The sequence below is a fragment of the Salvelinus fontinalis genome, chromosome 32 (genome assembly GCF_029448725.1).
Source record: "Salvelinus fontinalis isolate EN_2023a chromosome 32, ASM2944872v1, whole genome shotgun sequence".
In the NCBI taxonomy this organism is placed as follows: Eukaryota; Metazoa; Chordata; class Actinopteri; order Salmoniformes; family Salmonidae; genus Salvelinus; species Salvelinus fontinalis.
Genome location: NC_074696.1, coordinates 19,720,005 through 19,736,284, shown reverse-complemented (window position 1 = coordinate 19,736,284; position 16,280 = coordinate 19,720,005). Strand labels below are relative to the sequence as shown.

At 41.8% G+C, this 16,280-nt stretch overlaps 1 protein-coding gene across 1 annotated transcript; it reads right to left on the bottom strand.

Moving 5' to 3' along the window:
- Nucleotides 1-67: 67 nt before the first annotated feature.
- vps28 (VPS28 subunit of ESCRT-I) lies at nucleotides 68-5,271 on the bottom strand. The gene is made up of 10 exons (XM_055893659.1): nucleotides 5,167-5,271; nucleotides 4,476-4,541; nucleotides 3,579-3,607; nucleotides 3,378-3,415; nucleotides 3,193-3,282; nucleotides 2,933-3,038; nucleotides 2,628-2,729; nucleotides 2,114-2,167; nucleotides 1,693-1,784; nucleotides 68-1,244 (listed from the first exon to the last, which is right to left on the bottom strand). The coding sequence occupies exons 2-10, from the start codon at nucleotides 4,513-4,515 to the stop codon at nucleotides 1,124-1,126; spliced, it is 672 nt and encodes a 223-aa protein (XP_055749634.1). The 5' UTR covers nucleotides 4,516-4,541; nucleotides 5,167-5,271; the 3' UTR covers nucleotides 68-1,123.
- Nucleotides 5,272-16,280: the final 11,009 nt, after the last annotated feature.

Genomic DNA, 16,280 nt, shown 5'->3' with positions numbered 1-16,280 from the left:
TGTGCAATGAATAACCATAGAATTCACACATAAAATGTTAAAACATGATAAAAGGCGGACACCAAAGTTGGAGGTAGATTTTTATTTCTAAAAAAGATGTTACATGCTTTTTTAAATTCAAAGTTGCATTATTTACAATGATAAATCTTAATAAATATGCTCTCCCTAATTAAAATTGAGGGGTGAAACACATTTAGTCAGCATCCCAAAATGAAGAGGGAATTCTATGAATCCACCGGTCTCCATTGCCCACCTGATGTGGCCAAACCCTCACATCTAAAGAAAAGCTTAATTATGCACATTAACTGAAGTAGTAGTACTACTATAATATTTTACTCAAATCAAATGAGAAACACAAAGCCATAGACAACAGCCACAATTCCTTCACCAGAGTGTTTCAACATAATCATCAATAAGGGTATAATAAGGGTACATACAACTCATAACTATTTGAAGGCCCACCAAGTTAACCTAACCATCTGTTACAACTGGAGTTAAAGTAATAACCTCTACACAAGTTATTGGACTGTCTCGGAGTGCAATTGGGGAACAGCAATATACTGGATTTCACCCCAAAATTGCAGTTTGTTCTTTTCTAAATGTTATTTCCATCACTTGTCAAGGGATTCTCCCTCCCTTATCAAGCCAACCAAACGTCTTAAACCACCCCAGGTCACTTTTTACATGTTTTACGTCTCGTCTTCAGCTAAAGTGACTTATAAAGGGATCAGACTCACTGGGCCTTGTGTTGATATGTCAAACCCAGTAGTAAACATGGTTCTACGTAGATTCAAGAATGCAGGCTGATACAAGCAGCCTTAACACAGTACAGTCACTCAGGCTGGAGAACTACAACTCAACAAGGCATCCAACTGAACAGGAAGACCACCCCACTAGGCAAGGCCACAGCACTGGATGCTGCCAATAGTCTAGCTTAGAGTTCAAAGGAGTAGACAGACAGATAGATACTGTACCAAAGATGGGAGGAAAAAAATATACTATTCAATGGAATAATACAAAGCACAAACAGGGGTGATGACTTCGGAGACGTGTAGAGGAGAGGAGGAAGGGGTTGTACAATGATATAAGAAAGGTGACAACAGTCCTGGATGATGTGGGTAGATTAGGAGGAGTGTAAGAAGCGGTTGAAGGCATTGTAGGCTGACTCCAGGTCAAACAGCATCTGGCGAACCTGGGAGTCGTCCAGCTCATCAGAGGCTGACATGCTGCTGAGAGTGGTCAACCTACAGAGGAGAACAAGCAACTCTTTACCTTCTGAATTACTATACTATTTTTATTTAACTAGGCAAGTCAGTTAAGAACAAATTCTTATTTACAATGACGGCCTACCCCGGCCAAACCCTAATCTGGACGGGCCAATTGTGCACCGCCTTATGGGACTCCCAATCGCGGCCGGTTGTGATGCAGCCTGGAATCGAACCAGGCTCTGTAGTCACACCTCTAGCACTGAGATACAGTGCCTTAGACCGCTGCGCCACTCGGTGTTAGTGTTAAGCCTACTTCATCATTCTTAGACAACAAGAGCCGGTTTCCCGAACACAGATTAAGCCTAGTCTAAAGAGCATGGTCAATGAGGATTCTCCATTGAATGTGCTACTTAGCCTAAGACTAGGCTTAACCTGTGTCCGGAAAACCAGCCCCTCAATGTGTGTAAATGAGGTACATCTTTACCAGAGGCTGACTTTGTCCTTGGCCTCATTGTCTGGGGGCATGTTGCTCATTCTGTTCATGGTCTCCATCAGCTCTCTCAGGTCTGGTTGGATCTGAACAATTCAAACCAATTAATCAGTCAGTCAATCAAACATAGGGCCTGGTGTAGTTCCTAACCACTTTACCTGACAAGTTATACGGCTGCGTTTACACAGGCAGCCCAATTCAGATTTTTTGCCCAATTATTGGTCTTTTGACCAATCAGATCAGATCTTTTGCCAATAAATGGTATTTTGACCAATCAGATCTTTTGCCAATAAATGTGGAAAATATCAAAATTGGGCTATGTAGCTTATAAATAGGGACACTGAGGTTTTCCCAGCCCTAATTATAGGTGATATGTTAATGTTCATTGTCATTTGTCTCAGTCCGATCTATTTACCTCATCCATGGCCCGGATCTCCAGACGTAGCTTGTCCATCACAGTGATAAAGAGCTGGCGATAAGAGAGGAGAAACAGAGACAGAGGGCAATAATGTTTGACTGACTATTTCACCATCTGTCAGTAACCTGAGATTTACTGCAGCACAAGCATACTCTTTAAAACGTGTGGTCCAATCAGTCCGAGCTTATCAACGAGTGAGCGTTATATGTCCTATGATGCCAGTATATCAAGTTGTTCCTCTCTGTTCAGCGGCCCTGTTGGATATTGGCAGGATTGATGTGGGATGCAATTTGCTGTGGCACTTAAGGGCGCACCAACACAGTGTTCTGGGATGAGCCAGAGAATGATTCAAATTAAGAAAATGACTTAATGCTGAAACAGAATGCACTTTATTATTCAATCTATATGGGGCTGTAAAAGGCTTCAATGTTGGCCAAAGGCCCAAAGTGAACACTGGGATTGAAATCACTCTGTCAGTGTTTAATGTCATGGGCATGGCGAAGAGACCTACCGATACGATATCTGCAATGCAGCGATTCAGGTTGCCCTTGTCATCCTTGATGGTGATTGGTCGATCCTCCTTGATTCTCTCCATAGCTAGCGGGCAGTCAAGCTAACATAAAAGAGAAGGTAGAGGAGAACAACATATGGCATAAACCAATTTACTCATATTCAGATATTGTTCAGCAGCCCGCAGAGTTGCCTAAAGCACTTATACATCTGGGATCAGCCACTATGTGTTACATTGAGTGGATTACATCTTCTATCTGCAAGACCGGCACTCTACTCAAAGCAGTGTGACTGATATAAACTCACTCTGTACTTCCTGCAGAAGTCATCGATAGAACCCACGTCAGATCCCTGGACCTGTTTGAAAGCAGCCTTGTATTGCACCAGCAACCTGGAGCAAGCAGCCGTGTACCTGACAGAAACACACAGTAATCAATCTCATAACAGATTTTCAAACTCCAATGTTGAAACAACCTCATACATATACAGACAATATTTTTTAACACACACCTTTATTTACAGTCCATAACACATAGGTACAGAACCAGTGAAGAGTGTAAACTCACTCATTAGGGGTCACACAGTCTTTGATGTAAGCTTTCTCCAGGGCCTGAAGTGTCTTCACCACAGCAAACAGCTCTGCCATGTTGTCAAACCTTGATTAATACAAGCACAATGCTCAATGTTAACATTTAACCTACATGGATTGTGAATAGCTTATATTATTAATTTACAGTCAATGTTCACTTACTTCTCTCGTTCTCTTGCATTCTTGTACAATTTTACTTCCTAAAAAAACAGAAAACGGTATTATATTTCCTTTCTGATAAAATGCATGTACAAAAAGCAGGTAACAGCAGGAAACTCAAAGCCAAATTGAATATCTAAAAGAGCTCCACCAAATGTCACAAGAAGCAATTATGCAAACCCTACAAAACTCCACGCCACTTACCTCATACAATTCAGGTTTATTGGCAGGAGCTATAATGAAGAGAAATATAAAAGTATAACAGTCACAGATGCTTTATAAGACGAGCAAATTTCTGATGATCATGTCTATAAAGTGCATATTTTATTTTATCCTTTATTTAACTGCAGAACAAATTCTTATTTACAATGATGGCCTAGGAACAGTGACTGCCTTGTTCAGGAGCAGAACGACATATTTTTACCTTGTCAGCTCTGGGATTCGATCTAGCAACCCTTCGGTGACAGGCCCAACGCTCTAACCACTAGGCTACCTGCCGCCCCATCTGTGATTGTTTCAAGGCAAACTTAAAAGTTCCAATGCAGCAGTTTTTATCTCAATATCAAATAATTTATGGGTAACAATTATGTACCTTATCGTGATTGCTTTCAATTAAAATGCTAACAAAAAATATAGCTTCTTAACAAAGAGCAATTTCTCAAGCAATAATTGTGCTAGGACTGTCTGGGTGTGGTCTGAGTGGGGAGGCAAAAACAGAAAATGTGTTGTTATTGACAGAGTTTGGGAACTATTTCTTATTAGTCTATTAACTAATTTACTGGCCAAAACTCTATCCCACCAAAATAGGCAGAAATGTCAGGTATTTTCAAACAGCTCTTACACTAAAAGGGTATTATCATAATTTTCACAATTTCACAGTATTATTAACCTCAGTGTGGATATATAAAAAACAGGAAAATTGTGTTTCTGACTAGGCCTTCAATATATAATAATATATGCCATTTCACAGACACTTTTATCCAAAGCGATTAAGTCATGCGTGCATACATTTTACGTATGGGTGGTCCCAGGAATCGAACACAATACTCTGCCATTGCAAGCGCCATGCTCTACCAACTGAGCTACAAAGGACCAACTTACCTCCTCCCATACCTCCCGTGACAGGTATTCCGTGAAACATGGTGAATGCTGCTCTCACAACTTGATCTATTGAAAGTAATACATGTTAACACAAATCTATTTCAAATTCTTCAGCTACAGTATAAACAGTGTTGACAGCTAGGAAGGTTAGACAAACCAATAGCTAAGAGTTGGAGGATGACATCAGTAAGTGAACAACCGCCAATTAAAATACATATCAAAGTAAATTAATTGACTAAACTGTGGCTGTAACGTTACAGATCTGTCATGTTAGCTAGCTAGCTACTGTCACTATAGCAAGAGAGAAGAAAAGCAGGAAGAAGACCTCTCTTGGATTGCAAACACGTAATGTAGCTTAGCTAGCTAACTACATGTTGCTAAATTAGTGGTGAATTCATCTCATTACAGATATTGGCAAGGGCCATGACAAGATAAATAGATATCAACAACAACATTCAAAAGTGATGAGATCCTGTATGAAAAATAAGCTAGCTAAATAGCTAACGTTAGCTAGTTAGCGTTTCCTTTGTGATTTATTTAGCCTAAAGAAACACTTAAGGACACATTATATTGGATGGATAAGTGAGGACAATTTGCGGTATCGCTGGTACGGCGATTCAAATTGTATACACATGTTATCCGACCAATATCTGAATAACAAATCAACATTTGCTAGGAATATTCCACTCACCCTCTTGGCAAATTGAAGTGACATCAGTGTAAACCGTTCACGGTCTATGGTGTAAACACACCCCTCGCCGAACCAAAGGACCCACAGACGTCAAAACATAAGGTGCCCTTCTGTGCCTCACTTAAATTCATATAATTTGAAATAAGTATTAAAATAGAAAACAAGATAATTTAGAAAATTGTCACCACTTGACGAAATGTGGCTATTTTAAATGACATTTTCTACTGATATTTTCATAAAGTGAGTGAGTGGAGTTTTATAAGAACTATGTGGCGCACGAGACAAAAATAGTATTGCATTTGCTAGGTGAAAAAGCAAAATGGATTAATTTTTTTTTTTTTTAATCCCCCCCATACCTCTACAGAGTCTCTCTGATATACTAACTAAAGCTGGTATATGTTTTGACAAATGTCGTGGGTGAAGTTCCTGTTTCATTAGTCTTTATTTTGTCATCCAAAGCAAACGGGGATTTCAATGCAAATCGAAGAAGGCTGGCTTCCAAACGTATTATTCATTAGTGTATGCAAGCCTGTCCTTTCTTACCACGTAAATCTCCAAAGCATCATCTCAGACTTCAACACAGGAGGAGTGTGGGGTTTGGCTGGACACTGTAGACATCAAAGGAAAGGCAAAAAAAGGTACTGTACCTTGGAAAACTTCTGTCCCATTGGTTCTGAGCCAGTCAAAGAGTAATGTCTAACAAGGGATCCAGCTTTTGTCAAATTAGTGTCTATATTTTTTGGGGCACTTAAGTAACCCTAATCATTTGCCTAACCTTAACCTAATTCTCCTAATCTGCTATGTTACTTATCCTAACCTGCTACAAATCTGAGCTTAATTTGACAAAAGCTGGATCCCTTCTAGCCATGACCCAGTCAAAGTGCTCAAAGTGAATGTTATGTCATGAAAACAAGATACTCCATTACTATGATTCTTTATCGTAATTAAAAAGATAGAGGACGCTAGTGCCCAAAAGCCTGTTTTAGCATGGGCAGCGCTATTGAGGACTTTCATAATTTTGAAGTAGTGTTAATAAAACGTTTACTGTTGACAGGAGAACAAGAGGAGACAATAGGACGAGGTGGATAATTTTATAATAAGGCCGTTTAATTACATGTAAAGATATCTTAGTAAAATCTTGCAGCAAGGCTCTTTCAGTCTGACTCCTAGTGAATCGTCCGGGAAAGAGGCAGTTTCCAGAAATGTTCAGTACTATATAGACAACAAGCAAAGTAGGTAGATCTGCGAGTCCGGCCTTCCGGTTGGTCGATCTGGGTCTTGGGTAGTCCTGATCAGGCCTGGTGTCCACGTTCCATTGGTTCCTGAGAGTTCTTTGTCCTGAGGTCCAACCATGGGTTGGGTGTGTCTGTGTGATTGTCATGGGGGAGGGGAATTGTGGGTGCCGTGTATATGTCCTATGTGTCCAGCATATGTCCAAGAGAAAGAGGGGGTGTGTATGTTGTGTCAACTTATAGGTAATGTTGAGAAGTTGTTAAAACAAGTTACCAATATCTAATACAATTTCTTACAAATCCCCCTCTTCACGTCTCACAAGAGACGTGACATAAAAGTATATAAAAGACAAAGCTATGGGATAAAATTTGTCAGAAGACAAATTTTTAATTCCCTCTCTTCACGTCTCACAAGAGACGTGACATAAAAGTATAATAAGACAAAGCTATGGGATAAAATTTGTCAGAAGACAAATTTTTGATTCCCTCTCTTCACGTCTCACAAGAGACGTGACATAAAAGTATAAAAAGACAAAGCTATGGGATAAAATTTGTCAGAAGACAAATTTTTGATTCCCTCTCTTCACGTCTCACAAGAGACGTGACATAAAAGTATCTTAGTCCTCAAATAGATAGACAGGTCCAGCTCCCCCATCATCAAGCAATGGGAACATTTGGGGCCTTTCCTGATTAGGGTCTATGGCGGCAGTTATAACACAGCTACCAAGCGTGCGCGCACATGGAATGCAACAGCATCCACAAAGTACAAGAATGGCCGCAAAAACAGAAATTGATACTAGGATGGAGGAAACCAGCGTCTTATATTTACCAAAAGCATCCATCCATGAGTCCCACATAGTAGTGTCCACTCCAGAATGCTGTTTCATCTTACCATTAAGGGTACGAAGTCCCTCCAATGCTACAGTTAGACTCCCATCCGTAGCTGTGTTATTGGGAATGAAAGTACAACACTGTTCACCAAACATTGCACAGACCCCCCCTCCGTTCAGCCAATAACATATCAACCGCGATTCTATTTTGAAATGCCATCAAGGACGTAGCTGCCAATTGTCCATGGACCGCCTCGAAGCCTTGTTGAGTCCAATTGCCCAGTTTCTGGACATTAAAATGAATGTAGTTAATTCTGTCCATATTTTTATTAACTGTACACCACCAACAAAATGATGATTCAAACCCAGCTGTCACTTGGTCCGCCAGTTTATATTCATCTGGCACCCCCTAGGGACACCAATAGCATCAATGTAAGTTGAGTCGTAAATGAGCAAGGACCAAAAAGGAGACCACTCCAATAACTACCCCTGGAGTGGCCAACCACACATTAGTAAACCAAAAAACGAGAATATGTTAAACCCTCAGGTCCATCCCTCTATGCAACCTGTACCAGGTGGGCTCGTCGCCACCCGGGAACTTCAAACCTTCACAACAGGGAGGACAAACATCACTTTTTATTCATTCAACATCAACTACAGCAAACCAAGGGTCCTCCTCTGTCAGCCCACTCTCCTGCGGAAGCTCGTTTTCGTATCAGCCTCTCCAACTGGAGCATCAAGCAACGGCATCATACTAGAGGCCCCTTACACATCTGTAACAAACTTCTTCAAACAAGGTATGATACAGGCAACACAGAAATGAAAAACAACAACTAGTGTCAGAAATCCAGTAATCATCATTGCAGTGTACTTACCAAAACAACCACCCAGCCAGGGGAACAGTCCACTCTCCTCCACACCTGCAAGACCCTTCATCTCCACTGATAACCTTGCCAACCCACTCAGAGCTTTTGAAATGCTCCCATCCGGACTAGTATTGTTAGGAACAAACGTGCAACACTGTTACACCTCCCTTGTTGGCCAGACTTATGTCCAGTGTTAGTCTATTGTGTCTACTGGTTTGTGAGGCAGCATCCAATTGTTCAGCCATCCCTGTAAGTCCTGTGTGGGTGTGTTTATAATTGATCCAGACCTTTTGTTTTAACATCAACAATAGCTGGGCCAATGATGGGCATCAGATGCCACAGGCCATCATTCCTGGTTAATGTCTGGAATTCGTGGGGGACCCCTATTGGGACCCCCAACAGGTTGGTGTGCATGATATCTGTACCCTCGGACCAAGGAGCGTCACGTTTCTGCCGTCTCCTGGGTTGGTCCCAAGCCTCTGTGTCCTGTGTAGCTTCCCAGAAGTTGATTAGCTATCATAATAGGCAACGGTGGTATCAGACTGGCCAAAACACATGAGCAACGACAATTTCCTTTCAAAAATGGGGTCAACCGCCTGGCAGGTCCACACATCCACCATACATCAGCAACACCTCTAGTTAATAGTGGTATTAGTGATGCAGGTAGTAGCAGGGAGCCCTCCATAGTCTATACCTCTACCTGTACCAGTGTTACAGCTGTTATGTCCCCCATATGCCTTAACTCCCCATAGTCCTTCTGGGGAGGGACTTCTGGGAACACAAGACTCAGAGTTTTACACAGGGTTAAATTTGGATGCACATCCAACCTTCCCCATTACTTAGGACAAATGGGTGAGCAGCCAGAATAGGTCTGGCATGTCCACATACGACACAGTCCTTTCTATTAAGTGTTTTGTAGGCCAAACACATATTCTCCCTTTCCTCAAACAGTTTCAGTCCCCAAATGTTCACTATCTGAGATGTCTTTTATATTTATTATCTGTACCAGATTGGAGAGCTTAGGTGATGGCGTGGGACTTGGTCTTGAAGTGGTGGAGGAGGCCGGCTGAACCCTGGTCCGTTGGAACTGGTGGTGGTTCTGGCAGCACTGCGATGGTATCATCCCCATCGTATCCTGATCAGACCGCTCAGGACTACAAGCAGTCCTGTAAAACCCCACCCTCTCCCAGAGAACACATCATCAGCCAGAGATCAAGCAACACTTTCACTTCTATGAACGAACACAGTGAGGAAAGGTCAGGGGCAGGGAATTCTTCATTAAGGAGTTGATCCCCGAGCTCTATTAGCAACAGTTCTTCTCCTTAACTCTGTGATCATTCGGCAGTGTCAGTGTGTCTCACCCTCCAAGTGCGATATGCCCCCAGGTCGAGTGATTCACCTTCTCCCTTAATTCACCTGCAATGTATAAACTCTTGGACATACAGGTTTGGTTAGCAAACAGTTCCTCATTTGTTCTTTCTGATTATATATTTAACTTCTATGCCTAATTATTTATTTATTTTTTTAGCTATAAATGTTTAATTTTAAATAAGTTTATTATCCAATAGGCCCCATCCTTTCCTAGTCCACAATGTACCCTCCTTCGTTTGATACCTGGCTCTGGCCAGGTATCAACCTTACCTACTCTAAATAATAACTTAGTACATCATATTCTAGGAACGTCCCTTTTATTCCCCGCATATCCAATTCTCCCTTGGGCGTACATTCATATCTATTCTTTTCCAATTCTCTGTCAAGTGACTTATCTACTTTGAAATGTATCTGTGCTGCTTATATATGTTAACCCCTTTCTCCTATCTTATTTCACAGCCTACCTTGCTCATTTCCTGGTCCACCCTCCCCACTCTGCTCTCAAACCTTCAAGGTCTGAACAGTGCGGGGTAGACCCATCTGTCTGCCTTTTTGTAATAATAGTCAATAACAACTGTGTGCTCCTTCACAATATTAACTAAGTGTCTCACTGTTTTGACTTTATCTGCATGGATTTAAAAATAACCACAGGTCTTATAGTGTCAACCTTTAAAGTCCTAGCATAACCTTAATTAACCTATCTCTATCTTCTAATGGCCAATACAAATGCTTACCTTATGGTCAAGAGTTATAAACTCTATTATAATCAATTTACCTCAAAACTAGTATCCCAAATGACACAATCTCATTATTCTCACTACATTTCCCCGCGAGTGATCAAGTCGCCGGAAAATGCAATGGAAACAGAAAACAGGTCAAAATGTTACACCTACATTCGTGTTCCATATCTAGACATACCAAAAGAACCCTTTATCTTCTCAAAGTCCCTTGCCTAAATAAAACTCAGAAAGTAAAACTCCTATTCCCATATGAGTGTATTCTTTTAAGATATCTTATCTCTGGGTACACGGAAACCCTTAACCTTAATGTTTACTCCAAAAAACAAAATTATGTCACCAGCATTCAACCAGTCGGCTGGGAGACCATTTGGGTGCTGCAATACTGCCATCTTCTGTCCATTCTCTGCATAGCTCTCCACCCACTCTTATTCAACCTTCTCAATTTGAGCCATATTAGTTTCTTATTTTAACTATTGTTTTCTAAATTTTTGATTTTTTAAATTTTTTAATCTATTATTACCTAGTTAGACTAGAGTGTCCGTGACATACATCCATGGGGATCCGGTTATAGTTATTCTATTAACCATGTGAAAGTGCCCAGGGACACCCCAAATATCAGTAGGAATATCACAAATAAGGGGCCAGATATCCCTAGCCTTGCCCAGGGAGGAAGAAATATCCCTCTAACTGGGCGAGGTTCCTTTATCAGGGGAGGCGGAGTTTGATTCCGCATCACCTGAGTCAGAAATGTCTTCATTTGGAATCGAATTTAAGCTGTTTAAGTCAGCTCTGACTTCTGTCAGTGTTCTGGAAGGGATTGGGGCTGGAGTGCAATGTGTGAGGTGGTGCCAAGGTGCGCCTGATTTACCTTTGACCTGGACTGAGTGTGAAGTAACCTCCCTCACTTCGTACTGTCCAGTCCACCTGGGTTCTAGCCACTTTCTCTTGTGGACATTAACCCCACCCAGTCACCAATTTTTACCTTCCGTGTGCCAGATCTCCCTTCTGCTTCCCCGTTGGACCTTATGAATCTGTGTGGAGAGAGCTGCAGAAAGTTCCGTCAATTATCAAACATTACAATTTGTTGTACATCAAGGGCGGGCATATGACCTCCCTTCCTTGGTGGACCAAGCATGACTCCTCCAGCCATTGTCTCATGAGGAGAGAGATGGGTGCCTGCACCTGGAGAGGCTCTCATGGCCAGCAACGCCAGGGGCAGGACTTCAACCCAAATCAACTTCAAACCTGCACATACATTTGATTGGCGCGTTCCACGAGACTTATGAGATTGTGGCCTGTACACTAACCCCATCATTAAACAACAATCAGTTGACATTTACACATCCGACCCTATTGGTACATGGAGCGTTTGTCATTAAACAATACACATGAGTTCGGTTTGCAGCCACTTAATGACCTATTTTGCATCCTCCCCTGCTGTTGGCATTGCCTCAACCCATTTAGAGAACCTGTTTACCCTAACTAACAGGTACCTTTTTCCATTTGTCACATTGTCTTGCCCCATATCTGTGTAATCTATGTTGATGTCCTGAAAACAAGCATTTGGGACTGGGTATGAACCCATGGGCGTTTGATATGGTTTCTTTGGATTGTGTCTACCACAAATGCTACACTCGTCACAAAACAAATCTGTCATGTCTTTCATGTGGGGGTGCCACCAGATGTGGGACACCTTCTGTAAAGTCTTTAGTTTGCCTTCGTGTGTGGGCCCATGAGCTTCTCGTATTAGTTCTGGACATAGGTTTGCTGGGGCCTCTAGTCTGCCATCATGGCATCTCCACAGTTCATCAGGTCCCTTGGTGGCCTCTTTCTGTTCCCATACTGAGTATTCACAGGGTCCTGCTGTGAACTGGAGTTCTTTTATGTGTTGCTTTGTGAGCTCAGTCCGAGCTGGTTGGGTCCGTAGTACCATTCGTCTCGGGGTGTATCCACCAGCTTTCTTGGCTGCTTTATCAGCTGCATCATTTCCCTTGCTGACTCTGTTTTTCAGTTGTTGATGTCCTTTACACTTCATGATGGCCACCTTCTTAGGTAGTGAGACCGATTTAATCAGTTTTTCCATCTGTGTCTTGTGTTTGATTGGAAGGTTTCCTGTGGTGATGACGTTGCGTCTCAGCCATTGTGATCCATTCGTATGGACTGCTCCATGAGCATAAGCTGAGTCGGTGTAGTTGTTCACAGTCTTTCCTTCAGCTCTTTCCAGAGCTTGTGTCAACCCTATGATTTCAGCTAGCTGGGCTGATGCAGGTTGTGTGATGATGGCAGATTCTAAAGTCACATGTGATCTATCCGGGAGCTGCTGCACCACTGTGTATGCTGCTATGTTCCCTTCTTCTCCTCTATAGCGGCATCCATCTGTGTATAACCATAGGTCCTTAGATATGCTGCAACCCCATGTGGGTGTGGATTTCCAATGGATGGCACATTATCATGTGGGCTGTTTTTCCAATAGCTTTTGCCACTGCAACCACATACCTGGAGCATGTGGTTTGTCCTTCTTCAATGTGGCCCAGTTTGGAGGAGTGATACCTCAACACTCTACTCTCCCCCTCTAGGTTCTGGAAAAGGATGGATGATGTAAATCCTTCCTTTTCAGAAACATCCAGATGGAACTTGTTTTTTTTTTTTTGTCAGGTGCTGTTAAGGCTACTGCCACTTAGAGATCTGTTTTCAAGAGTGCAAAAGCCTTTGATGCTTCAGTAGTCCAGGTCAATGATGAGTGTAGGTTAGTGGTGAGCAGCTTCAGGGCCATGGAGCATATTCGTCAGACATGCCCTGGAAGGGGGGAGGTGATTGCTGAGTGAATGGATTTTGAAAATAGGGAGGTGGTGCTTTTTTCTCTCCCTGTGGCAGTTCTGGGTATAGATGGGTGGGGGCCGATGGGGTTGCTGTGGTGGTAGGTGGGCCATCATTATTATTGGGCCTGCCCTCTTTGGTGTCAGTTGGTGCTCCAGTGACCACTCCCATCGTATTAGGTTTCCGGTAAGGGAGAGCTTTCCTAATTTCCTCAATTGCCCATAAACCTATTCTCATCTCAGCCTGTGCCTTTTCCCTTTGCTTTGTCCCTTCTTTTTTAAATAAGTGACTCTTATTCTTATCAACTTCACATTCTATCCCTTGCTTCACTGCTTCCTCCAATTCTTTCTCCATAATGAGGAGTTGCCCTTTTGATGGGGCGACTCCACTAAGGAAACCTGTTTGAGTCCATCTTAGCCTCACTTCCTCCCAAATCTTTTTAACGGGTTTGTAGTGTAATTTCCCGCCTGCTCTGTCTTTCATTCTCTGATCTAAATATTCGTTGAATTTGTGTTTGGGGACGATAGTCGTGGTCATTTTGTCGTTAAGCTATGTCTGGGTCTATTATTATCTTTGTATACTTTAGCCCGTTACTGATCGAAACCAGCGATGTATTTTTCTTCCCCTCACCTCCCCCAATCTCGTGTCCGACTCGCGTGGACAAAGGATTTTATTGCCGTGTATTCGATGAATTATTTTCGTTTTCCAACAATATATCAGCTATATCTCTTTGAAACAATATACGAATATATTCACGCGCTCCTGTTATAATTGGAATGACAGTTTTAGGTACTTTTAATAAAAAACATTATTGCTTTTCGCTAATTTAATTAATTAAATACTTTGGCAAAATATTTCATAAGTTTCCTTTGGGGACAATATACTAGTAATTCAGGCGCTCCTGATATAATTGGAATGGCAATTATATGATATATAATTCGAAAGATATTATTTCTATTAACTTTTCCGATTTAATTTGAACTTTTTCCGATTAATTAAATACTTTTCCAAAACATTTCAGAAATTTCCTTTGGGGACAATATACTAGTAATTCACGCGCTTCTATAATAATTTTCAAATTGATTCTCACCCTTAGGGATTTATCAACAGCAGGAGAGGGAAAAATCCGGTCAACTCATCAGCAGAAAATAGTTGCTTCACAGCAATATATACACATCGACACGGCGGTCACTTTAGCACAGCCTCAACTAGCATATGGCTAGTTAGTAGCAATTGGTCTCGTGGAACGTTCAATCCCCCACATTGCGACAACACAACTTACACATACAATTACAACACAACTTACACATACAATATCACATTAGATTTCTCACGTAACACCTAGCTAAGTATAGCTACTGCACGACTATTTGAATTCACATTAGATTTCTCACGTAACACCTAGCTAAGTATAGCTACTGCACGACTATTTGAAAACACATTAGATTTCTCACGTAACACCTAGCTAAGTATAGCTACTGCACGACTATTTGAAAACGTATTATATTAATTATGGATTCTTCACGGTACCCTTATCTGATCGACTGTCAAATATGGCCCGACTGTGTGAATCGTTATATATTTTTATTTTTATTTTTTATGGGTCTTCACGGTAACACCTAGCTGATTTGCCAAATCTAACTACTGCCCGGCTATTTGGATCCCATCTTTTAATTATGGATTCTTCACGGTAACCCCTACCTGATCGACTGTCAAATATGGCCCGACTGTGTGAATCGTTATAAAGCTTATTCTTCACTGTACACCTACTCGATCAGCATACCGCGTAGTGCCCAGACTATGTGAATAAGTCTTTGACCTATTAATACTTAGATATCTGTACACAATGCCTTAAATTCTAAACAATTCCACATAAATTTAGCAACAATTCACTCACCACAGTACTCCTGATCATTGAATTTAGATATTGGCTATAATACAATATACAGATTTTGGCTAAACGGGCATCTGCTCACCTCTTTAGTTTCGAGCTCTTTGATCAGTTTCCTGTGTGGGTTGAATCGCGATTCTCCCTCGAAAAGGTCACCTCTCCTCTGGATAAATTTCTCCCTCTCGTCTCCTGTCCGATGGATTTTCTATTGGGCCGAATACAAATATGTTTTGACCATCCTCTGCTTCCAAGTCTGTTAATAAAACGTTTACTGTTGACAGGAGAACAAGAGGAGACAATAGGACGAGGTGGATAATTTTATAATAAGGCCGTTTAATTACATGTAAAGATATCTTAGTAAAATCTTGCAGCAAGGCTCTTTCAGTCTGACTCCTAGTGAATCGTCCGGGAAAGAGGCAGTTTCCAGAAATGTTCAGTACTATATAGACAACAAGCAAAGTAGGTAGATCTGCGAGTCCGGCCTTCCGGTTGGTCGATCTGGGTCTTGGGTAGTCCTGATCAGGCCTGGTGTCCACGTTCCATTGGTTCCTGAGAGTTCTTTGTCCTGAGGTCCAACCATGGGTTGGGTGTGTCTGTGTGATTGTCATGGGGGAGGGGAATTGTGGGTGCCGTGTATATGTCCTATGTGTCCAGCATATGTCCAAGAGAAAGAGGGGGTGTGTATGTTGTGTCAACTTATAGGTAATGTTGAGAAGTTGTTAAAACAAGTTACCAATATCTAATACAATTTCTTACAGTAGTCAACTGGGTGGGACTTCCAATGGGTTAAAAGGATCACATAATTCCGTCCAGATCACCAGGAGGGATCAGCCAATGAATTATACGTGTAAGCAAACATTCCATAACTGCAGGTGGCAGTAAAATCACCAACCTTGACTTTATACCTGTTCAAACAACACATTTCAGGTGGCAGTATGAACCCTTTCAGTTTGTTTACCAACTGATAGCAAAGGGGTGGATCAGCTTTAATATTGCGGATAGATTGTTGCTTACATTAATGTAATTGTCTGCATAATTTCCAATCCCCCATATATTTTGGGCGTATTTATAGATGTCCACATATTCTAGGTCGGAACCGTCCAGGGTGGTGATGCTAGTCAGGCGGGCGGGTCCAGGCAGCGAACGGTTGAAAAGCATGCATTTGGTTTTACTAGCGTTTAAGAGCAGTTGGAGGCCACGAAAGGAGTGTTGTATGGCATTGAAGCTCGTTTGGAGGTTAGATAGCACAGTGTCCAAGGAAGGGCCAGAAGTATACAGAATGGTGTCATCTGCGTAGAGGTGGATCAGGGAATCGCCCGCAGCAAGAGCAACATCATTGATATATACAGAGAATAGAGTCGGCCCGA